Source organism: Oncorhynchus mykiss, chromosome 16, assembly GCF_057628025.1.
Source record: "Oncorhynchus mykiss isolate SJ-2025 chromosome 16, ASM5762802v1, whole genome shotgun sequence".
Lineage (NCBI taxonomy): Eukaryota > Metazoa > Chordata > Actinopteri > Salmoniformes > Salmonidae > Oncorhynchus > Oncorhynchus mykiss.
This window is the reverse complement of record NC_143037.1, coordinates 46437232-46461863: the sequence shown is the minus strand read 5'-3', so window position 1 is coordinate 46461863 and position 24632 is coordinate 46437232. Positions and strand designations below refer to the sequence as shown.

Here is a 24632-nt window from a genome sequence, read left to right as displayed (position 1 = left end):
TGGATGGAGTGGAGGGGCTGAGGGTGAACAGATATGCAGAGAGAGAGAGAGAGTGGGTGGATGGGTAAGCCCGAGGATAGCTCATACATTTGCACAAGGTGGAGGGTCGATGGAGGGGAGGGGCTGAGGGTGAACAGATATGCAGAGAGAGAGAGAGGCTGATGATTCCCCCCATGTGATCTGATTAACTGTCCTCATATAAATAACAGGGCATTATCTAAATGAATGGTTTGCTGCAGATAGTCAATGATTTAACACCGAGGATAGGTAAACACTGGTCTATTCTGGGTATGTGATACTGTATTTTGAAGAGGAGTGAGTAATTGTTGTGTCTACCAGACTGAGTGGTGGGTGGTGGATGGTGTGTCTCCTAAAGTGCAGTACCCACCGCTGGGGTAGATGAGGATCTCCACAGGGCAGTCGTAGGTGTATTTGTCAGCCAGGGTGATGACAACGCTGGTGGCTGAGCGGGCCAGGGGGTCTGCGTCGGCCCGGATCGCATGAGAGGGGCTCTCCACACCTGCACAAAAACACCTCTAAAGCATCTACAGTGTAGAATCTACAGTGTAGTATAAACAGTGGCATCCACTGGGATTTCACTTGACAAAGACATAAGCTATATACAAAAGTATGTGGACACCCTTCAAACTAGTGGATTTGGCTATTTCAGCCACACCCGTTGCTGACAGGTGTATAAAATCGAGCACACAGCCATGCAATCTCCATAAACAAACATTGGCAGTAGAATGGCCTTACTGAAGAGCTCCGTTACTTTCAACGTGGCACCGTCATAGGATGCCACATTTCCAACAAGTCAGTTCTCTCATATTTCTGCCCAGCTAGAGCTGCCCCAGTCAACTGTAAGTGCTGTTATTGTGAAGTGGAAACCTCTAGGAGCAACAACGGCTCAGTCACAAAGTGATAGGCCAAACAAGCTCACATAACGGAACTGCTGGGTGCTGAAGCGTGTAGAAATCGTCTGTCCTTGTTTGCAACACTCACTTCCCGAGTTCCAAACTGCCTCTGGAAGCAACGTCAGCACAAGAACTGTTCATCGGGAGCTTCATGAAATGGGTTTCCATGGCCAAGCAGCCGCACACAAGCCTAAGATCACCATGCGCAATGCCAAGTGTCAGCTGGAGTGGTGTAAAGCTGCCACCATTGGACTCTGGCGCTGTGGAAACGCATTCTCTGGAGTGGTGAATCACACTTCCCCATCTGGTAGTCCGACAGACGAATCTGGGATTGGCGGATGCCAGGAGAACGCTACCTGCCAGAATGCATAGTGCCAACTGTAAAGTTTGGTGGAGGAGGAATAATGCTCTGGGGCTATTTTTCATAGTTCGGGCTAGGCCCCTTAGTTCCAGTGAAGGGAAACCTTAACGATACAGCATACAATGACATTCTAGATGATTCTGTGCTTCCAATTTTGTGGCAACAGTTTGGGGAAGGCTCTTTCCTGTTTCAGCATGACAATGGCCCCGTGCACAAAGCGAGGTCCATACAGAAATGGTTTGTCAAGATCAGTGTGGAAGATCTTGACTGGCCTGCACAGAGCCCTGACCGAAACCCCATCAAACCCCTTTGGGATGAATTGGAATGCTGACTGCGAGCCAGGTCTAATCGCCCAACATCAGTGCCTGACCACACTAATGCTCTTATGGCTGAATGGAAGTCCCCGCAGCAATGTTCCAATGCTTTCCAAGAAGAGTGGAGGCTGTTATAGCAGCAATGGGGGGACCAACTCCATATTAATGCCCGTGATTTTGGAATGAGATGTTCGACAAGCAGGTGTCCACATACTTTTGGTCATGTGGTGTATCACAAAAATACTCAAATAAATCCTGTTTGTGTGTGGAGGTAGCTTTTTACTCATAGTGGAAGGATGTCTATATCGGTATGCAAGTCACTGTTGGTCAGGAACATAAATTGCATTTATTATTATACAAATGAACTGCGATGTGTAGATGGTTGTGTGTTGTGTCTCTGACCTGCAAGGAGATAGGGGGCTCTGATCTCCAGCTGGAAGCTAAACTCATAGTCGATGGAGTTGATGGCCTCTTCCTCCAGTAGCAGGGCCATGCACAGCTGGGGATTTATGGGTGTCTGGTCATGTGGACCCAGGGCACAATTATGCCTGTCCCTCCTGTGCAAAAATACCACAATACAAAATCATATAATGTCTTGTCCACGAGTCAGCTCTTTCTCTGTCTAGAACATTTAAAATAATTTATGTCTAATATCGGGAGGTTGTGAATAACTTAACTTCTAAGTTCACAGTCAAAGGGATACTTCAAGAGTTACAAGACTGTAACTACCAATTGGATACCACAAAATTGGGCAGAAAAAGGGGTGAAAAAAATAAATAAAGATCAAGTTTTCTTTAAAGATCAAAATGGCACTATACATTTTTTATTTGAACAAAACAGCATTGACATTCAGTTGTGGTTATGATGATAACACATTGTCACAGCATTCTTACGTTCTGTTCTGGAAGTTAGGGGAGAGTCCCTGCTCCTCGTTGATGGTCCTCTGGACCCTCGGGGTGCACACGGAGGGTGACGTGACACGGATTCCCCCATCCGGCAAGGTGGGCAGCTCAGAGGAGGTGCTGACCAGCACGTTGACCGTCTCCAGAGGTGGGATGACCCCCAGATTCACCACCAACACCATCCTCTCCAAGTCCTCGTCCAGCACTATCTGTCCTGGAATACCATAGCAGAACAACTCACATAAATGGTAATGTTTGGTATTTTTCAGAGCAATATTATCATTATTCACTGGATTATATTCTAGATACGTAGTTGGAACCAAAACCACTAGACTGGTCCCTGTTTGGACTGTCTTACCATCTCCAATTGTCATTGTCACACAAATGACCATAGGAGTTGGCAAGATGGCACAAAGAGATCTGTGGCCAGGCTACAGAACCACTGACCACTTCATGACAGTGTGTGACGATTCCCCTAACCTTTAGAGGTGACATGGCGTGAGACACATTCTTACCACTGCCACTCTGAAGGGCTCCATTAGCTGTAGTGCAGCAATCAAAGTAACAGTCATCCATCTTGGACTTGTCTTTGATTTGCACTGTTATTATTTGGCTGGAGATCATAGCCTCGAATCCCACAACGGTAGAGCATTCTTCCAGTGGGTAAATGAAGATACCTGCATCAAATGAAGACAGGTAATTAAGTCAAACTAACGCAATTATGTCAATACAGCCCCTGGACAGTGCCTATGTAAATGTTTACATTGAGAAACATTGTGGAAGCTCTAGAGGCTACCTAGGAGACAAGGGAAGTAAATTCAGAATAATAATTTTAAGCACACTTGTATAAGACCCCCAGGGAATGTTCATGATCACTTGTAGTAATGATCTTACTTTGTTGTATATGCTAACAAATGAGGACCTCACCTTCAATAGGATGGTCCTCGAAGTTGTTGTAGGTCATGGATGCTGTCAGGGCTAGAGTGTAACCTCTGACACAGGAAGTGATCTCGGAGACACTGAGAGGCAGAGCATTCTGTCTCTCCTTGTTGATCAGGCCTGGCATGGTGATGCTTCTTTTATGTTTGAGTTTCTTTTCATTACCAATCATAGACTGGGGGTAAATAACAAATTGTTCAGACACATTTTTAATAACTCAGAAATAAAAAACTAAAAAAACTATACAAACAAACAGTTTTCATTATAAGCTCTGATATCCTCTCCCTTGTATTGTTATCCAGCGATAACATCAAAGAAAACAGAGCGGGCCTTATTCATGCCTTTGAAATAATTTAAAACTTTCTTTAACTAGGCAAGTCAGTTAAGAACTAATTCTTATTTACAATGACGGCGTACACCGTCCAAACCCGGACGACGCTGGGCCAATTGTGCGCCGCCCTATGGGACTTCCAATCACAGCCGGGTGTAATACAGCCTGGATTCGAACCAGGGTGTCTGTAGTGATGCCTCTAGCACTGAGATCCGGTGACTTAGACCGCTGCGCCACTCAGGAGCCCAAAACGTTACATCCCTGCAGGCAGGCCCAGACAGTAAAACCACAGGGAAATTAAAACTATCAGTTCAGTACATGCATGCTTAGACTACAAAAGTGATTGAAAATGAAAACAAAAACATTAGAGATAGAGAGATCATGTTTTTTACTGTAGTATGACATGAGTGGAGGTCTCTGATCTACATGTAAAGCAAAGGCAGCAAAAAACAATACAACACATTTGTCCAAGGTTATATTCAGGACGCATTTCAAGTTCCCACTATAGAAAAAGCATGACTCATTCAACAAACAGAGGATCAACATCAAAGTTGCACTGGTCTGGTAGAATATTGCATGAATGAGTGTGTGAGATGAGACGTGGCTATGAGAAGTGGACAATGCTTATGGCCAATATTTTCATGCAAATGTCATGTGACATGGCAGCTCAACCTTTATTACCAGTCAAAGGTTTGGACACACCTACTCATTCAAGGGATTTTCTTTGTTTTTCTTTGATTTGTTTTCTACATTGTAGAATAATAGTGATGACATAAACTAGGAAATAACGCATATGGAATCATGTAGTAACCAAAAAAGTGTTATATAAATATATATTTGAGATTTTTCAAACTAGCCACACTTTGCCTTGATGACAGCTTTGTACACTCTTGGCATTCTCTCAACCAGCTTCATGAGGTAGTAACCAGGAATTACATTTCAATTAAAAGTTCATTTGTGGAATTTCTTTCCTTTCCTTAATGCATTTTAGCCAATCAGTTGTGTTGTGACAAGGTAGGGGTGGAATACAGAAGATAGCCCTATTTGGTAAAAGACCAAGTCTATATTATGTCAAGAACAGCTCAAACAAGCAAAGAGAAACAACAGAGCATCATTACTTTAAGACATGTAGGTCAGCAACATTTCAAGAACTTTGAAAGTTTCTTCAAGTGCATTCACAAAAACTGTCAAGCGCTATGATGAAACTGGCTCTCATGAGGACCGCCACAGGAAAGGAAGATCCAGAGTTACCTCTGCTGCAGAGGATAAGTTCATTAGAGTTACCAGCCTCAGAAACTGCAGCCCAAATAAATGCTTCGCAGAGACACATCTCAACATCAACTGTTCAGAGGAGACTGTGTGAAGCAGGCCTTAATGGTCGAATTGCTGCAAATAATCCACTACTGAAGGACAACAATAATAAGAAGATGCTTGCTTGGGCCAAAAAACACAAGCAAATTACATTAGACCGGTGGAAATCTGTCCTTTGGTCTGATGAGTCCACATTTGAGATTTTTGGTTCCAACCGCTGTGTCTTTGTGAGACGCAGAGTAGGTGAACAGATAACCTCTGCATGTGTAGTTCCCACCGTGAAGCATGGAGGAGGAGGTGTGATGGCGTGGGGGTGATTTGCTGGTGACACTGTCTATGATTTATTTAGAATTCAAGGCACACTTAACCAGCATGGCTCCCACAGCATTCTGCAGCAATATGCCATCCCTTCTGGCTGGTGCTTAATAGGACTATCATTTGTTTTTCAACAGGACAATGACCCAACACACATTTCCAGGATGTGTAAATGCTATTTGACCAAGAAGGAGAGTGATGGGAGTGCTTCTACAGATGACCTGGCCTCCACAATCACCCGACCTCAACCCAATTGAGATGGTTTGTGATGAGTTGGACCGCAGAGTGAAGGAAAAGCAGCCAACAAATGCTTAGCATATGTGGGAACTCCTTCAAGACTGTTGAAAAAGCATTCCAGGTGAAGCTGGTTGAGAGAATGCCAAGAGTGTGCAAAGCTATCATCAAGGCAAAAATAAAAAATAATCTAAAATAAAATAGATATATTTTGAGTTGGTTAACACTTTTTGGGTTATTACATGGTTCCATATGTGTAATTTCATAGTTTTGATGTATTCACTATTATTCTATAATGTAGAAAATTGTAAAAATAAAGAAAAACCCTTGAATTAGTAGGTTTTTCCACATTTTTGACTGGTACTGTATGTGGTGTTCTGGGTCTGTCCAGAGAGCCATTGCCTGAGCGTCTAACACTGGCTTTATGCGAGGTGTTGTGAGGAAAGCAATTTCCATAGAAACTGAGAGGCTGCCTGCCTAATATACCAGTATTAGTGGCTATAAGACTACACAGACTACAATACCTCCACATAGTGAACAACTCTACCTACTTCTTCAGACAAAGAGTATTTTCTGTGAAACCTCAAGATCTTAATTATCTACATGATGGAGCTCAAGATTGTTGCTCTCCCTGGCTCCCTGGACTCGATAAGATGACAACATTTAACAGACCAGACCACTGTCTGTTGTCATAATGCAGCCACACTTTACAGGATCCATAATTCATTGACAAAATGCGTTCCCCCTCCTCGTACTACTTAATCAAAAGGAGGTTTTGGCTGGCCGGCACAGCATTGTCATTTATTGAAAAGGAAAAGGTCAGACAGATGCATCAACATTGCTCACGTCTGCTCTGCTCTGCTCTGTTCTGCAATCAGTGTCAACCATGCCACCATGTGTCCTAAGGGGCACAAGCTGGGAATATTGATATAGTATTATATTTAATTATATTATTAATATTGATGTTGTAGAGATGCAGTGTCTTGTTCCTGTAAGACTCAAAATCTCTCACAGTACATTGATGCCATTATTCTCATTTTATTCTAAAAACAAATTGAACAGCATAACCGGACTGTAAACTGTTTTAGCTATGACAACACAGAAATCCATTGTGAAATCAGATGGCCTCATATTGATGTACAGTTATAATGCAAACATGATTAATAAACTGAATCCACTTTTTTTTATAGCCATGCTAAGCAATCATGGTGGGGGGAAAAGAAGAAAAAAAAAAATATATATATATATATATATATATATATATATATATATATATATATATATATATATATATATATATATATATATATATATATATATATATATATATATATATATATATGTTTTTCTTCTTATTTTTCCCCCACCATGATTGCTTAGCATGGCTATAGAAAAAAGTGTGTATATATATATATATATATATATATATATATATATATATATATATATATATATATATATATATATATATATATATATGAGAACAGGAACTCAAATTGAGGGGGAATGTTCACATAAAATGTTCACAATTAAGTCGATTTATCTTATGCACAAAACTATCCCCTTTCAATAATGCCAGAAACTTGCGCCAATTATTTATGTCCAGTGGTCATAAGGCAATCTATTAGCGTTGCTCTTTTAATGGGAGTTTCCTTTTTCAGTCTGACGGGTCATGATATTGATTGTGTCCAAGTGATAGACCCCATGAGACCCCCCTCCTTGTCGTATGAATCATCCTGAAATCTCCAGAAAGGTTCATCCGAACATAACCTAATTTCATCCACTATAAATATACCAGAAGCCATCATTTAATACAGTACAGTCATAATAACATCACAATAACAACAGCTTTCCAAAGAAACAGGTCTGAAAAAAACACCTGTTGATTGCTATTGCTCGATTTCATTGCAGACTCATATAATTGAAAAAATATCAGTGCCGTTATACAATATACATGCACAATATTTAGCAACTTTTCAAATAAACAAATCATATTTAGAATGTAGAGAATGGAAGCAGCATCATGTCATGCAATCACTGACATCATCTGATATCAACACGTCTTCTTACCTTTCATTTGTGTCAACTGGGAGTGAAATTATGTCTGTCTTTTGGATGCCCACTTTTCATGAAAGATGTCCTTTCCCTTCTATTTCTCTTCCCTCCTTTTTTTCTTGCCTCTACAGTATGTGGCGTAGAGGAAATGCCAGCTGTCACAGGTGGGCAGAGAAACTATTAATTAAATGGCTCTGGCTTTTCACAGAGGGACTAAACAAATCAAAGAAGGACAGTTGACAGGCAGCAACCGTGGCAGCAATTCAGATAGCACAGCAACATGTGGTTATAAAAAGTATCTCTCAGCTCAGTCGCTGTCCTCCCTCCTTGTGGCTGGAGTTAGAGGCTTTCGCTAACGGAGAGAGAGAGAGCGAGAGAGAGAGAGAGAGAAAGAGAGAGACAGACAGTCCTTTGCAACAGATTAGCATCCCTTTCCCCTACTACCTCTCCTCTTTGCATTTATAGCATCAGCACCATTACTCTCCTTCCCTGCAATCGATGATGCGAGACCCCATTTATGGATCCTTTTTGATAGCTGGGGGATCAGACTAGATAGATGAAATGCAGCACCAGGCATGGAGGACTAGTGTGGGGGGGGGGGGGGGGGGGGGGGGGGGGCATAAAGCATGTCTCTCTTGCCTCCACCCAGGGCAGGCATCAACCTTCCCACTCACCATCACTGACAAGTGCTCTGTCTCTAGTTTATTGGAAAGCCTATAATGTTTTTATTCTAATGTGGGTAGTGGGAGTTTAGCTGTCTGCATTGTGGCCACTGTTAGTCTGATCCACCTATTATTTTTTTTCCACTGAGGAGGTAACCATGACAATCAATATAGAGTTCTACTGGCATCTTAAAAGACATTTTGGTTGGCATGAGGGAGGGGGTTGTGTGGGTGGAGGGTATTGGCTGAAGCTGCATCCGCTCCTCAATTAAATTAGCATAATGCTGGCCATAACCCCCCTCTCTCTTTCCTCTTTTAATCTGTGTGTGTGTGTGTGTGTGTGTGTGTGTGTGTGTGTGTGTGTGTGTGTGTGTGTGTGTGTGTGAGAGAGAGAGAGAGAGAGAGAGAGAGAGAGAGAGAGAGTGATGTGGACTGTCAGGTCCCTACCTGGCTGGGTCACTTTCATTAGGACCGATCAGGACATCCATAGTCTCTTCTCCTCCTACTCAAATTGTCTGGGTCCAGATGATGAATCAAAAAGAATAAACCATATCAAATTAGATAGAAATGACATATCATTTATAGCTGTGATATGTTAACGATTAACAAACAATAGTTTAAACTGACAAGTAAAAAATAGCCAACCTTGCTTATCTGATAAAGATTGTATTATTCCAATATAGTCTGTGGTATTGCTAATTTTAAACCACCTCCTACACAAACACATTTTGGGGTAAAACAAAGTTGATTGGAACTCAGAATTCCACTTCCGAGTTTCCATCGGAATGAGTGCAGCTGAGCTAGCTAGAGCCGGTGCGCTTCAGCGGTAGCTTCTTTGGCTTGGCAGGCAGCATCTCTTTCGACGCTCAGCTTGATTGCATCGTTTGTGTAGCTAAAACTTCGGAAACTTGGTCTAAAATAATATACATTAAAGGTTCATCATGGCTACTGACTCCTGGGCCCTTGCTGTCGATAAACAGGAAGCTACGACTGACTCAGTAAGTTTAAATGTATAGGCTAGCAAGTTTAGCTAGCTTGGTACAATTAGCTAGACAGCTATATTCTCAGCTTTACGAAAAGTATCTAACTTTATGCTGCTAGTTTGCGAGCCCAGCCAACTGCAACTGGGGCAATTTGTGGCCGAATTATTACTTTAGCATACCATGTGCTGGTGGTGTTCCACTTACTGACACACCTTTTGAAAGCACTGCCATTGTCTGTAGCTGTGTTTGTCATGGCTTTGTTGTTGGTAGAATTTGACACTTGCTTGCCAAGATTTTATGAGGGCAAGCTTTCATTCTGAGACGAGATATTTGCGTACAAATAAAACATTTTTTTTTTCTCTTACCAGTTCGGCTCCTTGGTGATAAGATCTCTACCTCGAGGTGGAGGTGATGCTGCACCTAATAAGGCAAAAAAGGGTAAAACCACTGATGCCAATCAAACATTTGCTCTTGATATTCTTCCATGTATTGTCCATTTCATTTTTGTGATAAAATTATGTGATGAGTTTGTTTTTCTGTCAGGTACCACAAAGCAAGTGGAGAATGGCACCAACGTAGAAGGAGAGGAAAAAGGTGTGAATTCTTAGCGTTTATTCTCATCTCCCTGTCATGTCTCCATTCAATTAGTGTCGTCGGACAGGTCATTAACCTGTCACTCTTGTCTTTTTAGAGGACAAAGCGGCCCAGTCATTGTTGAATAAGATGATCCACACCAGCCTTGTGAACACTACCAATCAAGTAGAGGTTCTTCAGAGGGATCCCAACTCTCCTCTTTACTCGGTCAAGACATTTGAAGAGCTGAGGCTGTAAGTGATATCTGATTTCAAATTCACCATTGCTTACACCTCACACGAAGCCTAGATTATACAGTGCATTTCAACCCGAGTTAGGATCTGCAACATTGTTGTTGTTTTTTTTGTGTGGCATTGTGTGGTGTTGTTTGGTCAGCCTTTTTATTATACGTTGTCCTTTTCGTGGCCTCAATGCTTCTTTTTTTTTTTTGATTGTACATCCATCTCAGGAAAGATAAGCTGCTGAAGGGAGTGTATGACATGGGCTTCAACAGACCCTCTAAGATCCAGGAGAATGCCCTGCCCATGATGCTGGCAGAGCCGTGAGTACCCATTTATCAATAACAGAGGAAATAGCCTAGATATTCTGGACATACGAAGGTGTTGTTGTGATGTGTGTTCTGAGGTTACACATTTCATTTCCACTTTCAGTCAGATGTAGTCAAGCTAGTTGTTAACCATTGTCAATGTACACAGTAATATAGTTATTTGATTACATTTTTTATGTGAAATTAATGGAATCTACCTTCTTTTAGTCCCCCATTAATCTCTCTTCAGCGTGTATTATCCCTCTGGTTCCAGACCTCAGAACCTGATTGCCCAATCACAGTCCGGTACAGGTAAAACAGCTGCCTTCGTGCTGGCCATGCTCAGCCATGTCGACCCAACTAACAAATGGGCACAGGTGAGTGGCATCTCCATCTTCAGCAATGCTATGGTCCATTAGCATTAGTCAGGCTATGAGAGAGGTTAGACCTCAAGAGGTCAGGTAATCAGTAAGGTCAGAAAGAGTTTGCTCTTTAGGTGGATGTTTATGGGTTGTTTTATTAAGAGCACCTACAGATCAGAGTTACAGGAAATTGTCTTAGTTTAGAGAACATCTATCACAATGTGTTGCTTTTGTTGATTTTGTAGATGGAAGCCTCTTATTACTGAAACGTCTTATTTTGCCCCCTCAGTGTCTTTGCATTGCCCCAACGTACGAGCTAGCTTTGCAGACTGGTAAAGTCATTGAGCAGATGGGGAAATTCTATCCTGAGGTCAAATTGGCATATGCCATTCGTGGCAATAAATGTAAGTCTCAAAACATTCCTACTTTGTATTTATTTTGAATACAACCTGTAATGTTTGGGTGCCTAATTTCACTGGGGAAATGGTAGGCCTATGCTGTCACTGCCAGTGCTCTCACAAATTTCATGTCGAAAGCATAACTGTCAATGAAGAAAATGCCACACGTGTATTATAGAGTTGATGTTCTGTAAATATAAGATGCTGATGAAAAGCATCATTGTAACAATATCATTAACTGTCCTGTTTGTCTCTGGGTGTTGAGCAGTGGACCGAGGGGCGAAGCTTCAGGAGCAGATTGTCATCGGGACACCTGGCACGGTCTTGGACTGGTGCTCCAAACTGAAGATCATCAATCCCAAGAAGATCAGCGTCTTTGTCCTGGACGAGGCTGATGTCATGATCGCCACACAGGGTCACCAGGACCAGAGCATCCGGATCCAAAGGTGAGTTCTCCATATAGAAAGTTGTAAATGCACAGTACTCTCATCTAGCAGAACTTAAGTGATGCGAGACAAGTTCGTCTTGCAGGCCAGTAATCACGAGTGCTGCCATTTAACTTTGTTTACAGACACCTGTAAAAGGGCTCTTAATGACCGCTGATGATTTTCAGATGCTATTCGACTCAATAACAGCGTAACAGTCCAGTTATCTAAGGACATTTCTTTCCCCCATTCAGAATGTTGCCAAAGGAATGTCAGATGCTGCTGTTCTCTGCCACCTTTGAGGACTCTGTGTGGAAGTTTGCTGAGAGGGTTGTGCCAGACCCCAACATCATCAAGCTGAAACGTGAAGAGGAGACTCTGGACACCATCAAGCAGTATTACGTGCTTTGCAGCGACAAGGAGGAAAAGTTTACAGCACTCTGTAATATCTACGGCGCCATCACCATCGCCCAAGCTATGATCTTCTGTCACGTGAGTATCCTCAACATATCCTAGGATTGAAGGAATTCTCTGAGGGATTTGATTTGATACGGTACATAAACTAATGAAGTAAATAAATAAAGTAGACTTCTTTGCCTCTAGACCCGAAGGACAGCTGGCTGGCTGGCTGCAGAGCTGACCAAGGAGGGCCATGTGGTGGCGCTGCTGAGTGGGGAGATGACTGTGGAACAGAGAGCGACCATCATCGAACGCTTCAGGGAGGGCAAGGAGAAAGTCCTGGTGACCACCAACGTATGCTCCAGAGGTATAAAGACTGTCATTGAAAGCTAGATTAATGGTACCATTTATCCCAAGTAGGAGGGTGAGGATGAGTGTTTAATTCATTTTTAATTATATATATATATTTTTTACATTGAATAGGCCTAAGGGCAGGCATGTTTTTTCTCTCTTTTTCTATTGATAGGCATTGATGTTGAGCAAGTTTCTGTGGTGATAAATTTTGACCTGCCCATGGACAAAGACGGAAACGCTGACAACGAGACATACCTTCACCGGATTGGTCGCACAGGACGTTTCGGCAAGAGGGGCCTTGCAGTCAATATGATTGACAGCAAACACAGCATGAACATTCTCAACCAAATCGAGGAACATTTCAGTACGTCACTCTGTTTCTAGAAGTCTTCACAAGGTTGCACATTTTGATCTATAAGACAATGTTCTAATAATTTCCTGTTTTTTTTCCATAGATAAGAAGATCAACAAGCTTGACACTGATGATCTTGATGAAATCGAGAAAATCAGCAACTAGATGCTGCTAACCTTGATCACTTAATAATTTAATGCAACTATTTATGCAGTTTGGACTAACTCATTTGGGCTTTTGGACTTGTCACTTTAAGGATTTATTTGAATGTTTACATTAAATTACAGATGTTAGCCATGCCTTAAATGCAAAGCATTTTCAGGACAATAGTTCATACCAAAGAGAGGTCATGGCTAGGAGGGATGTCAAAAGTTGAATTTTTTTGTATTTTAGCGAACCCTAACCCTTTTCCTAACCTTAACCTAATTCTCATAACCTGCAATGAAAAGTAACATCTGACAAAGCAGGATACCTTCATTGATACTATTAGCATTATGGTTGGTGTTCAGTTGCTATATATAGATATATATATATTTTTTTTATTGAGTGGTTGCACTAAACTAATATTTTACCCTCTAGATCTTGAAGTCTCTCTGAGGCATGTATAGGTAGCCATTGATTGTTAGCAATATACAATATATTGAATCAAACAAGACTTTGCAATTGTTAGAATGGGTGAAGTTTGCTGTGCTGATTGGTCTTAAAAACCCTTTTCTTATAGAATAATACTAGTGGAAGGTAATGTGATTTGAAGTTGAGCAAATGGGAAGTAGTACCCCAACTGGAGAAATGTCCATTCCTTATTAATGAGAAGGCAGGCAACTCATGATCAGTCTAGACTAACAATCCTCAAGTGATATAAAGCATTTCAGGATCACAACACTAAATACATTCTTGATTGTTTAGATGTGTGCCTCACAATAATCCAAAGATTCCATTGTAGTAATACTGCAAGTATTGGAGCAGTTGCTCCCTCTATTTTATTTTTTTCCCCAATAGGTTCTGAAATCTCTATTGCGGGAGGTTGTTTCAGTGGAAACAAGTTTTGTTCAGTCACATTCAAGCTTATTCTGTCACCTGACAGAAGTTGGTCACTTTTACCAAGTAAAATAATATTGTATGGAATATACCTAAATTGTTAGGAATAAATATTAGATCTATTTCAAGAGGAAAAGCTTTATTGAGCAAAACACCATTGAATTGTTTTATTTTCTACCTCCAGTGAATATGATTTATATTTGGACTGCTTGAACTAAACAGAGTTTAGAGTTTACCTTGGCTATGAAAGCTAAAATAGCCTCTGCTGAATCTCTTCTCTTATACTTTCTGCACTTTTTTTGGTTTTGTCATTTCTAAATGGTGGATGTAATAAAGATTACTTACCTAAAGTATGTCTGTCTGGGCTTATTCTGTGGCACAGTGGCTGTGAGAAAAGGCTAGTTTTTTTGTTGTACCTTAAATGCAAAACACACCTTCCTAAGCTCCTCTTTACAATGGAAACAAGCACTCTTTCCTCTAAAAACATATGGCTTCATTGTTAATATAATATATAGGCCTACTTGTCATAACTTTAATGTTTGTTATACTGTGTCATCCATCTTGAGTTCAGGCAGAGTCCATATCCTCCTGAAAGATGCACAGTACTGATCTATTTAAGATGCCACATTGGGCCAAAGTCATGTTCAGGTCTGTGAATGTCCTTCGGAGGGGTCTATCCACAACACTCTTAACGTAGCCATCCACGATCTCAATATAACCATGCTCATATCTGGCCTCATACCTGGCCTCTGCACTGGCAAGCACCGTCAGTAGGGTGTCTGTGGGTAGGAAGTGGTACTCAAACCTCCTACCACACGGAGCCCGGATGGCAAGGAGTAAGCTCAAAGGATCAGGAGTGCCAGGGGAGAATAATGGTGGGCTTTCTGCCTCTGGGGTTGTGGCCATCACGCTGAGGTTGGGAGTGGGGCAGACCTTGCAAAGCACCTCTGACACGTTGCCTATCTCCGGGTTGCTCCGGGATTCTGCTCGGGTCCTCACTGAGGACAGCTGATGCTCCCCGTGCCCTTGCCGAGCCTGGACAATGAGGCTGTCAGACAGACTGAGCTTGGATGTCTTCTCCTCCATGCCCCTCAAAGAGACACCCTCCTCTGACGTCTTCTTCTCAATAGAGGGGAGGGGCTTGTATTTGTTCCAAGGGAAGGGAAGAGAGGGTACCTTGGGAACAGTATCTAGGTAGTCTGGGTCTTGTTTCACGCTCAGCTGGCTGCTCTGCCTGAAGAGGGATTGAGAGCGGGAGCGGAGGCAACGATCTGACCTGTCGTAGCCCATTGAAGGAGGCTTCGGTATCAGTGGTGTGTTGTGGAAGCTGTCAGCCACATCCATGTTTGGCGTGTGACTCAGGTTGGGTCGACTACGCCCTTTCGAGGACTTTGGCCTGGTCAAATGCATTCTCCACAGCAGTCGAATGTTTTAGATGTGACTCAACTCTAAAAGATGGGAGATAAGAGAGAACTGAAATATAAATGTAATAGCTATTCTGTGACATTCTCTGTCTCATCATAGTCACACTGTGAATGGCATTCTTGCTGAGAGCCTTTGGGTGTGCAGGCTTTTGTTACATCCCCGCTGAAAGTTCTGTTACTGTCTGCTCATCAGGGTTGGCTCAAAAGTCTTCATGCCCAGTAGCTGTTAACCCTTTTTGAGAGCACTGGCCAGCTTGAAAGATTACTAATCTTGACATGCCAATGACAGAAAATGTCTTCCATTTGATTTCCTTGTTGACCATTTAACGTTACCAAATTAACGTTAGGTAACTAAGCTGTACGATCCAAGTAGGTGACAAAGAGGGGACATACTTGCCACTAGAATTACAGATAGTGCACGATAAGAATACTAACAAGCATATGCAGCATACCTTGCATTTCAGCTGATAGATCAGTCTCTTTTTTGCTTGTCAACACTCGAGGGAAGTTTTCAAGCTTTTTCAGCAGGCAGCGTAACTCAAGTTACTGATACAGCTATGGTTACCTTGACAACGCTGCTAGCCTCACACAGCAACAAAGCTGCCCCCTGGTGCAAGTCAAGGAGCGTGCAGCATCAGTCGTATCTTATCCATTTCTAATCACACTGCTCCAGACTAGGGTTGCAAGATTTCAGGAACTTTCAATAAATTCCCTGGTTCTCGTAAATCCTGAGTAGACGATCCTGATTCCGTATTTCCTGTTTATTCCCTCCTGATTCAGGGAATCCTCCAACCGAGACTTTGGAAATACCAGATAATTTATTGAAAGTTCCTGTAATTTTGGAACTGTACTCCAGACAGAGATGTTTTGCATTATGCAAATTGTATTTGAAACATTGCACCAGATTTAACGCTAATATCCATCTTCATTCTTAGGTTATATAACACCATGACACAATTATGAAGATACATAAATCATTGCAGAAATAGAACAAAGACAGTCTAGACTTATCAGGTGTCCATGTTTAATTTATAATTTCATTCAGAGTCAACAGAAAAAATGCAAAACTGTAAGATTAAGTGGTACATATTTGAAACAATAAACAAGGCAACAGTAAACATGTCATCCACCAGGAATGATGCAGCCCCCCTGGGCCAATCAGTGTAAATAACAGACTTATAAGGCAAAACCAGAGGAGGCTCCTCAGTGGATGAACAGGAGGACCATCCTCCTCAGTGAATTTCAGAAAAATGTAAATTGTAAAACATTTAAAAAGTTATCATTTTTAGATTAAACTATACTAAATATAATCACATCACCAAATAATTGATTAAAACATTATTTTGCAAAGGTCTACAGTAGCCTCAACAGTACTCTGTAGGATAGTACCGTGGTGTAGCCGGGGGACAGCTAGCTTCCGTGCTCCTCGGGGTACATTGACTTCAGTACAAAACCTAGGAGGCTCATGGTTCTCATCCCCTTCCATAGATTTACACAGTAATTATGACAACTCCCAGAGGACGTCCACCAGCCTATCAGAGCTCTTGCAGCATGAACTGACATGTTGTCCAACCAATCAAAGGATCAGAGAATTAATCTAGTACTGAAAGCATAAGCTACAGCTAGCTAGCACTGCAGGGTATACAATGGGTGAGTAATTAACTCAAAGAGAGAGAAAGACAATAGTTGGAACAGTTTTGATCAAATTAAGGGGAAGCAAGAGAGAAACAGAGATTGTTATTTTTCCCCACTTTCAGAATCACTTACTTAGCTAGCAAATGCAGCAGGCTAGTTTAGCCTACTGAAACACCCTGCTCAAACAGAGTGATGCTATGTTAGCTAGCTGGCTATGACTTTCCAACCTAACACTGGAACTCCTCCAAGTTGTTTTTATTATTTTTTCTCCAAGGTAAGCTTTTGGTATTACTAATTTATTGCCATCGGGGCCTCGTTGACGTAACTGCTCACTGACCGTACAGTGTAGCGTTACTGCCTGACTCTAGCGGGTTTACTAACGCATTAGTTCTATTATCTATGCAGACTATGACATTACTTCAGCTAATATGGTGACAATGATGTAGGCTGTGTGTAGCGGTTTGGCTTGGAAAGGTATTTTTCCGCCTGGTCACATACAGCTGATGTGTTGTGCATTGAAGTCCACAACAAAGAGAAGAGGTGAGAGGAGGAGATGCGAGAAGGAATACAACGTGGCTGTTATGAAAGTGAAGTGTTTACACATTATCAGGGGTGTATTCATTCAGCCAATTCTGTTGAAAAACGTTTCTTAAATGGAAGCAAATGGAACAAACAGGGATAAACATACCTGAGTTTGTCCAATAGAAACTCGTTTGCAACTGTTGGACTAATAATAACACCCTATGTCTCTCGACCTGTGTGCACCTACTTTGTAAACTTTCATTCATAGGCTAGGTTGTAGCAACCTCATGATGGTATAGGGACAATTTGAGTATCATGTAGTAGTCTAAACCTATCGCTGTTACATTGAACTAGGTGAATGGAATATGAATTAGTCATCCAATATCCTGTAATAGAAATAAGGCCATGCTCATGAAAAACATTTGTACTCCCTCATCTTAAACGGCACTGACCGCCACTGGGAAAGACTCATCATTCACCCAAATTTCCTCAAAAATCAGCCAGTGGCACTGATAGTGGTGCACGATTCAGAAGTTTGTTCACCTGTTTACGTACCTACCCACAATTGCTAATAACCCATCTGCAACCACTGGCTATGTGTGTTAAAGTGAAAATCTGAGGCCCGCACCCGACCCTAAGCAGCAAATATAGTAGGCTACAGAGACCGCAGAATACGTTTTTGACAGGAGGTGGAGGATTTTTTTGTGTGCCGAATTTTTTTTTTTTTTTGAATTTTACCCCTTTTTCTCCCCAATTTCGTGGTATCCAATTGTTGTAGTAGCTACTATCTTGTCTCATCGCTACAACTCCCGTTCGGGACTTTAGTTGACAACGGTAAAGTTCTCCCTGTCATCTCTGCTTCTTTCACAAAGCAAAGACATTTAGGGACCGGGGAGAAAATGCAAGAACAAAGAAAATGGGAAAGATTTACTGTGCAGAATGTCCAAATGACATCAGTTTAACCAGTTGTACGGAAATAGAAAGCTGTGAAAACAACCCAACATGTTTCTGATAAGATTTCCATTCGACTTAGTATTTCAACCACATAAAATATACATCCATCAGCTTTTATGATGCTGATAAAGATGGCACCTCTACAGACTTCACATTTGCATTCTCTCAAGATGCTGAACTAAACCAATCATATTTCTCCACTCCTGTTCCCGAGTCAAAGTGTACACTTGGTGTATCAGTTTACTTCAAGAAATGCTTCATTCTGCAGGGGTTAATATAAAGACTACGTGAAAGGTTATAGACCTACAGTCAGTCTCAGGTTTTCAGTTTCCATTTAACCCATTTGAACAATGGGCTGCAGTTCCTTTGTCACACGCCATCTGGATAATCAGTGTAATTTTGTAAATGCCTGATTTCTATGGCAAGACGCATCATTCCACAAAATTGCTGTCGATTTGTCAAAATTGGGCCAGTGCGGTCCGAGATATCACGTGTGACGAACGAACGTACTAACGGACAGAGACAGATCCACTGTCCCCTCCCCAATTTCATTGTGGGGGGACAATTAAGGACATGTATATCTTTAGATTAGACAAGACCGACATACAACCTAAAAATATGCTATTGCATTTGCAATGAAATCATACTCTTCCCGTAATACAAAACCTACTTTGAGCGCTAAAAACTGATGCATGCTTAAACAAATTAAGGAGAGACTGAAATGCAAAGAGATGTGTTGCACAAAAACAGCACTGAATGCCATTGAAATCCCATTTCACAATTCTAATGAAAAATAAATATATGGGTAATGCTGCCTTATTACATAATAATGTAATGTACATATAGTAAATACACCCATCTCTATACACCAGAAATTGTCACCAAGAAACAATAAAGAGCAGCACGGCTTGCCAGCATTGATGTGCTGGTTGGACTACGAGGCCTACAGTAGCCTGGTGGTCTCCAATCTATTTATGCTGTCTTGCCAACTCACATAAACAATTCCATTGGAGTTGGCAAGATGACACACACAGATCTGGGACCACCAGGCAACTACTACTACAGTACTTCCTGCCTACTAGGGCAAGTCCAATATATTGTTCTGGGCATAGAGGTCCTCTGTCACTTGGTACACCTCAGAGATGAGCGGCAGGGCATCCCCTAGCATGGCCACTACCTGCTCTGGGGTACCTACATTCATCACATCAAAGAACGTAGCACGCCCTGGGAGAGCCCAGAAAGCTGTACCGGCAGCCTTGCGGATGATCCATGCATGGTGTTGGGAGAGGGACTCATTATAGGCCTCAGAGCACATGACAGAGGTCTTGCTTTCCTCAGTGCTGGTGCGCAGCCGTTCGAGAAAGAGCTCCAGCCAGCGCAGGGCACGGTGCAGCCTCAGAAGGGTGCGGCAGCCGGACTCGGGGAAGCTGCCTCTCTTAGTCAGGTCCACCAGTTGGTTGTCCAGTTCGTATTTGACCATAGACTGGACGGTGACGTAGTGGGCCCCATTCTCACCATTCAGATGGTTGATCAGGATTTGGATCTTGTTGACAGCATCCTTGGCGATGAAGGAGAACACACTCCCCAGGCTGTTCATGAATCTGGATACAAAGGACAATAAACACATTTAATACAACACAAGTTTTTTTTATTGGAAGAGTCTTCAAATATTTCATTATACTAAATGGCTCTATATATTTTTTTATTTGACCTTTATTTAACCAGGTAGGCAAGTTGAGAACAAGTTCTCATTTACAATTGCAACCTGGCCAAGATAAAGCAAAGCAGTTTGACAGGTACAACAACACAGAGTTACACATGGAGTAAAACAAACATACAGTCAATAATACAGTAGAAAAATAAGTCTATATACAATGTGAGCAAATGAGGTGAGATAAGGGAGGTAAAGGCAAAAAAGGCCATGGTGGCGTAGTAAATACAATGTAGCAAGTAAAAAAATAAATAAACACAAATTCGTAGATTTGCATTGGAAGAATGTGCAAAGTAGAGATAGAAATAATGGGGTGCAAAGGACAAAATAAATCAATACAGTAGGGGGAGTAATAGTTGTTTGGGCTAAATTATAGATGGGCTATGTACAGGTGCAGTAATCTGTGAGCTGCTCTGACAGCTGGTGCTTAAAGCTAGTGAGGGGGATAAGTGTTTCCAGTTTCAGAGATTTTTTCAGTTCGTTCCAGCAGAGAACTGGAAGGAGAGGCGGCCAAAGTAAGAATTGGTTTTGGGAGTGACCAGAGAGATATACCTGCTGGAGCGCGTGCTACAGGTGGGTGCTGCTATGGTGACCAGCGAGGTGAGATAAGGGGGGACTTCACCTAGCAGGGTCTTGTAGATGACCTGGAGCCACTGGGTTTGGCGACAAGTATGAAGCGAGGGCCAGCCAACGAGAGCGTACAGGTCGCAGTGGTGGGTAGTATATGGGGCTTTGGTGACAAAACAGATGGCACTGTGATAGACTGCATCCAATTTATTGAGTAGGGTATTGGAGGCTATTTTGTAAATGACGTCGCCGAAGTCGAGGATCGGTAGGATGGTCAGTTTTACAAGGGTATGTTTGGCAGCATGAGTGAAGGAGGCTTTGTTGCGAAATATTAAGCCAATTCTAGATTTAACTTTGGATTGGAGATGTTTGATGTGAGTCTGGAAGGACTAACCAGTCTAACCAGACACCTAGGTATTTGTAGTTGTCCACATATTCTAAGTCAGAACCATCCAGAGTAGTGATGTTGGACGGGCGGGCAGGTGCAGGCAGCGATTGGTTGAAGAGCATGCACATAGTTTTACTTGTATTTAAGAGCAATTGGAGGCCACGGAAGGAGAGTTGTATGGCATTGAAGCTCATCTGGAGGGTTGTTAACACAGAGTCCAAAGAATGGCCAGAAGTATACAGAATGGTGTCATCTGCGTAGAGGTGGATCAGAGACTCACCAGCAGCAAGAGCAACATCATTGATGTATACAGAGAAGAGTCGGTCCAAAAATTGAACCCTGTGGTACCCCCATAGAAACTGCCAGAGGCCCGGACAACAGGCCCTCCGACTTGACACACTGAACTCTATCAGAGAAGTAGTTGGTGAACCAGGCGAGGCAATCATTTGAGAAACCAAGGCTATCGAGTCTGCCGATGAGGATGTGGTGATTGACAGAGTCGAAAGCCTTGGCCAGGTCAATGAATACAGCTGCACAGTATTGTTTCTTATCTATGGCGGTTAAGATATCGTTTAGGACCTTGAGCGTGGCTGAGGTGCACCCATGACCAGCTCTGAAACCAGATTGCATAGCATAGAAGGTATGGTGGGATTCGAAATGGTCGGTAATCTGTTTGTTGACTTGGCTTTCGAGGACCTTAGAAAGGCAGGGTAGGATAGATATAGGTCTGTAGCAGTTTTGGTCAAGAGTGTCCCCCCCTTTGAAGAGGGGGATGACCGCAGCTGCTTTCCAATCTTTGGGAATCTCAGACACGAAAGAGAGGTTGAACAGGCTAGTAAATAGGGGTTGCAACAATTTCGGCAGATCATTTTTAGAAAGAAAGGGTCCAGATTGTCTAGCCCGGCTGATTTGTAGGTGTCCAGATTGTTCAGCTCTTTCAGAACATTAGCTGACTGGATTTGGGAGAAGGCTTGGGTGAGTTGCTGTGGGGGGTGCAGTGCTGTTGACCGGGGTAGGGGTAGTCAGGTGGAAAGCATGGCCAGCCGTAGTAAAATGCTTATTGAAATTCTCAATTATAGTGGATTTATCAGTGGTGACAGTGTTTCCTATCCTCATATTGAGACAACCAGAATAATTTCAGGGGTTGACATCAAGGAACCATTAAGATCAGTACTGGGATGTTGTATTTGTGTTGCTATCAGTAAATAAAAAAAATCTCAGTGCAGGCTCAACTTGCCCGGGTTGGCTGACATCACAAAAATGATGCGTGCACATTGATGTGGCATGCGTTCTTATGATTCTGAATGGTCAGATAGCAAGCATCAATGACAAAAAGCTGCCATGTGGGAAATCGTAGATGGCTCATTTCAGCTCGTAGCTTATTATTGATACCATGTCTTGTTTTGACTGATGTCATGTATATGCCAATATGGCTCAAATTTGCTAGCCAGCTAACCAACAACTGTAAAGATATATTTGAGAAACAACTGCTCATTGTCAAAATGTGTGTTTTCAATAAACATTTGGAGACTAAATACAGTTTACATGTTATCAAGTCTACGCCAACCCCGTCTGTTACAACCAACCTGTCTACAAATACCATACATTGTCTGTCTTTCACTTAAACAATGGTGAGGGTCCAGAGAGATCAGTTTTAGGCTAATGGAATTTTGTCTTTTTAAAAATTAACATGCACAATGGTGCAATCTCAGAGCAGGCTCAACTTGTGCGACTACTCCCTTCACTTGCCCCAGGCAATAGGGCAACACTTAAAGCTAGAGTCCTTAGTTGCTACATCCATTTTTTTGTAAATATATAATTAATTTACGATATATACCCATTGATTCTTGAAGAACTGTACACTGTACACTGTAGCTATAGGCCCAAAACATAGTTCAAACTATAATTTTGATATCAGGGATGGTCAGTCCTTGCATAAATAGCTCTTTCTACGAATTTGATTGTGGTAACATTTCTCCAGGCCAATCTCTCAGCTTTTTATCAAAACAAAGGTGGGGTAACGCTTTGTTATTGTTTCAACTAAATATTCCAACTTTAATGTTAATCCCTGTAATGTACATAGCAGATTTGTTTTTAGTACATATAACTAGATTATGTGCACTCAATGATTTGCCAGCTGTTTGTTTAATGTTAGCCCAGGGCTACCTAGTTAGCTAAGAATCTAGGCTAGCATAGATTTAAACGACTTACCTTACAAGACCAAGCCATCCTGCTACATAATGTTCGAGGAATACTTCTTTGTTTTCAGATAGGCATGACTTAAAGGTGTCAAGAACCTCTTGTAAAGTGAATTTCGGGTCCTCTACTGCTACAGAATCGGCCATGGCTACACGGAAGTACTATACGTCGAAAAATGATATGAATGAGTGCAGCAATTCTACAATATTGTTTACTTGCTAATACAGATCTTCATATGAATGTTTTATATTCAACCTGTGGGCATCCTTAATAACCTGTTATTATTAGAATTGCTAACAAATTAACTGCATTCTGATAATATCGTACTTGCGAACTCTGTCGTCCCACGGAAGTAACGTTACTAGCTAGGTTTCCACTAGCTTCTAGCAACAAAGTCAGATTCCACAGCCAAAAAATGCAATAAAAAAACAAAGTATACGGTTAGCAGTGTGTTTAGGGTTAGGATTAAAATCACATTTAAAAAAGAGAAATTGTAATAATTTGCGGGGTTTATGAAGCTATTGAAGACTAAAACACTGCGAACGGCCCTGCGCAGGTCCGAAGTTCGTGAGTACTACAGTGCAGTTGCACATCCTCGTCAATTGGTGTCGATAATGATGGGTAAAGCGCGTTGGAACAAACAGTATAAACACAGATAAGCTAATGAGACCATCTTTGGTGTAAGGGCCACTGCTAGCTAGCAACAACACACGCTGCTAACCCATCTTTCTAAAACAAAACTGCTTTGCAGCCATCTAGCGAGCTAAATACTTTTTTTGCAGGGAAAGCTTTGTCCATCATAATTTAGCCGCTAGGGTTAACTACTAGCTGGCAAATCAGTCTACATTAGCTAGCTAGTCAGCTACTTTTCGACCCATTCTAGTTTGAACACCCAGCCAGGATGCCTAAGATAAGTGACACCACTGGGTAAATCGAAAATTCTTCAAAATACAGAAATGTAGCTAACTACGAACTTTGGAGCACGTTGTTTACCGCTAGATTAGCTAACTCTCCTATAGCCTGTGATTCCACCAGCGTTTCTAAGCCGTCTTTGATTTCACACTCATTCGAAAGAGACATCTGCTACAACACAGATAATATTTTATATTGACCAGATACTCTAGTGGCCGCTCTCTACTTCTTAGCTGAGGTTTAACAGCGGTTGGCATCCAATAAAATGTTGCATTACCGCCACCTGCTAGACTGGAGTACAACTCCCTTATACTTTGAATGAAAAAATAAGTAAATACCCTACCATCTAACACTACTCACAAAAAAATACAAAATTACACCACCCTACTACACTATTTAAATATATTTAGTCCTACCTCAGGCCAACAACCTGAAAGGATGGGACCACCAATTAACACACCCTGTAAGTCTTCTGATGTGAAGTCTCACATGACCAAATACCTCTCGGCAGCTCCCACCACAACCTCAATGTTCTACGACTAATGTTCCAT

The 24632-nt window shown here is 41.9% G+C and overlaps 4 protein-coding genes across 7 annotated transcripts in view; 1 reads left to right on the top strand and 3 right to left on the bottom strand.

The window, feature by feature from the left end:
• Nucleotides 1-8011, bottom strand: part of LOC110491065 (von Willebrand factor A domain-containing protein 5B1-like) — a 48654-nt gene extending 40643 nt beyond the window's left edge. Inside the window, exons 1-6 of the mRNA XM_036946982.2 lie at nt 7692-8011; nt 3419-3605; nt 3007-3168; nt 2483-2705; nt 1992-2146; nt 389-520 (exon numbers count right to left, since the gene is read on the bottom strand). Of these exons, the coding sequence (XP_036802877.2) occupies nt 389-520; nt 1992-2146; nt 2483-2705; nt 3007-3168; nt 3419-3602 (856 nt within the window). The 5' untranslated portion in view covers nt 3603-3605; nt 7692-8011. The remainder of the gene's footprint in view (nt 1-388; nt 521-1991; nt 2147-2482; nt 2706-3006; nt 3169-3418; nt 3606-7691) is intronic.
• A 1055-nt stretch (nt 8012-9066) lies between these two features.
• On the top strand, nt 9067-14119 carry LOC110492074 (ATP-dependent RNA helicase DDX19A). 2 transcript variants are annotated; one of them, XM_021566074.3, is made up of 12 exons: nt 9067-9336; nt 9690-9759; nt 9865-9915; nt 10013-10148; nt 10364-10456; nt 10716-10818; nt 11093-11207; nt 11470-11647; nt 11881-12118; nt 12230-12392; nt 12552-12743; nt 12835-14119. In XM_021566074.3, exons 1-12 carry the CDS (start codon nt 9280-9282, stop codon nt 12894-12896), a joined length of 1458 nt encoding a protein of 485 aa, XP_021421749.1. In that variant the 5' UTR covers nt 9067-9279; the 3' UTR covers nt 12897-14119. The 2 variants fall into 2 exon arrangements, with proteins under 2 accessions (XP_021421749.1, XP_021421748.1); XM_021566073.3 differs by having other exon boundaries at nt 9102-9336; nt 10692-10818.
• On the bottom strand, nt 13892-16916 carry LOC110492075 (UBX domain-containing protein 10). The gene has a single exon (XM_036946981.2). The coding sequence runs from the start codon at nt 15177-15179 to the stop codon at nt 14337-14339; it is 843 nt and encodes a 280-aa protein (XP_036802876.2). The 5' UTR covers nt 15180-16916; the 3' UTR covers nt 13892-14336.
• On the bottom strand, nt 16198-24278 carry LOC110492073 (ceramide-1-phosphate transfer protein). 3 transcript variants are annotated; one of them, XM_021566072.3, is made up of 3 exons: nt 23497-24278; nt 23182-23330; nt 16198-19905 (listed from the first exon to the last, which is right to left on the bottom strand). In XM_021566072.3, the coding sequence occupies exons 2-3, from the start codon at nt 23313-23315 to the stop codon at nt 19383-19385; spliced, it is 657 nt and encodes a 218-aa protein (XP_021421747.1). In that variant the 5' UTR covers nt 23316-23330; nt 23497-24278; the 3' UTR covers nt 16198-19382. The 3 variants fall into 3 exon arrangements, with proteins under 3 accessions (XP_021421747.1, XP_090059038.1, XP_090059036.1); XM_090202912.1 differs by lacking the exon at nt 23182-23330 and having other exon boundaries at nt 24137-24278; XM_090202910.1 differs by lacking the exon at nt 23182-23330 and having other exon boundaries at nt 23497-23788.
• Nucleotides 24279-24632: the final 354 nt, after the last annotated feature.

What these genes read in the sequence shown, in the direction of transcription:
- LOC110492074 (XM_021566073.3), top strand. Translation starts at nt 9,280, where the DNA reads ATGGCTACTGACTCCTGGGCCCTTGCTGTCGATAAACAGGAAGCTACG. An exon ending in AGGAAGCTACGACTGACTCA is followed by an intron (nt 9,337 to 9,689) that starts GTAAGTTTAAAT and finishes TTCTCTTACCAG; the next exon opens with TTCGGCTCCTTGGTGATAAG. An exon ending in CAGAGCATCCGGATCCAAAG is followed by an intron (nt 11,648 to 11,880) that starts GTGAGTTCTCCA and finishes TCCCCCATTCAG; the next exon opens with AATGTTGCCAAAGGAATGTC.
- LOC110492075 (XM_036946981.2), bottom strand. Translation starts at nt 15,179, where the DNA reads ATGCATTTGACCAGGCCAAAGTCCTCGAAAGGGCGTAGTCGACCCAAC.
- LOC110492073 (XM_021566072.3), bottom strand. Translation starts at nt 23,315, where the DNA reads ATGGCCGATTCTGTAGCAGTAGAGGACCCGAAATTCACTTTACAAGAG. An exon ending in GGATGGCTTGGTCTTGTAAG is followed by an intron (nt 19,906 to 23,181) that starts GTAAGTCGTTTA and finishes CTTTGTATCCAG; the next exon opens with ATTCATGAACAGCCTGGGGA.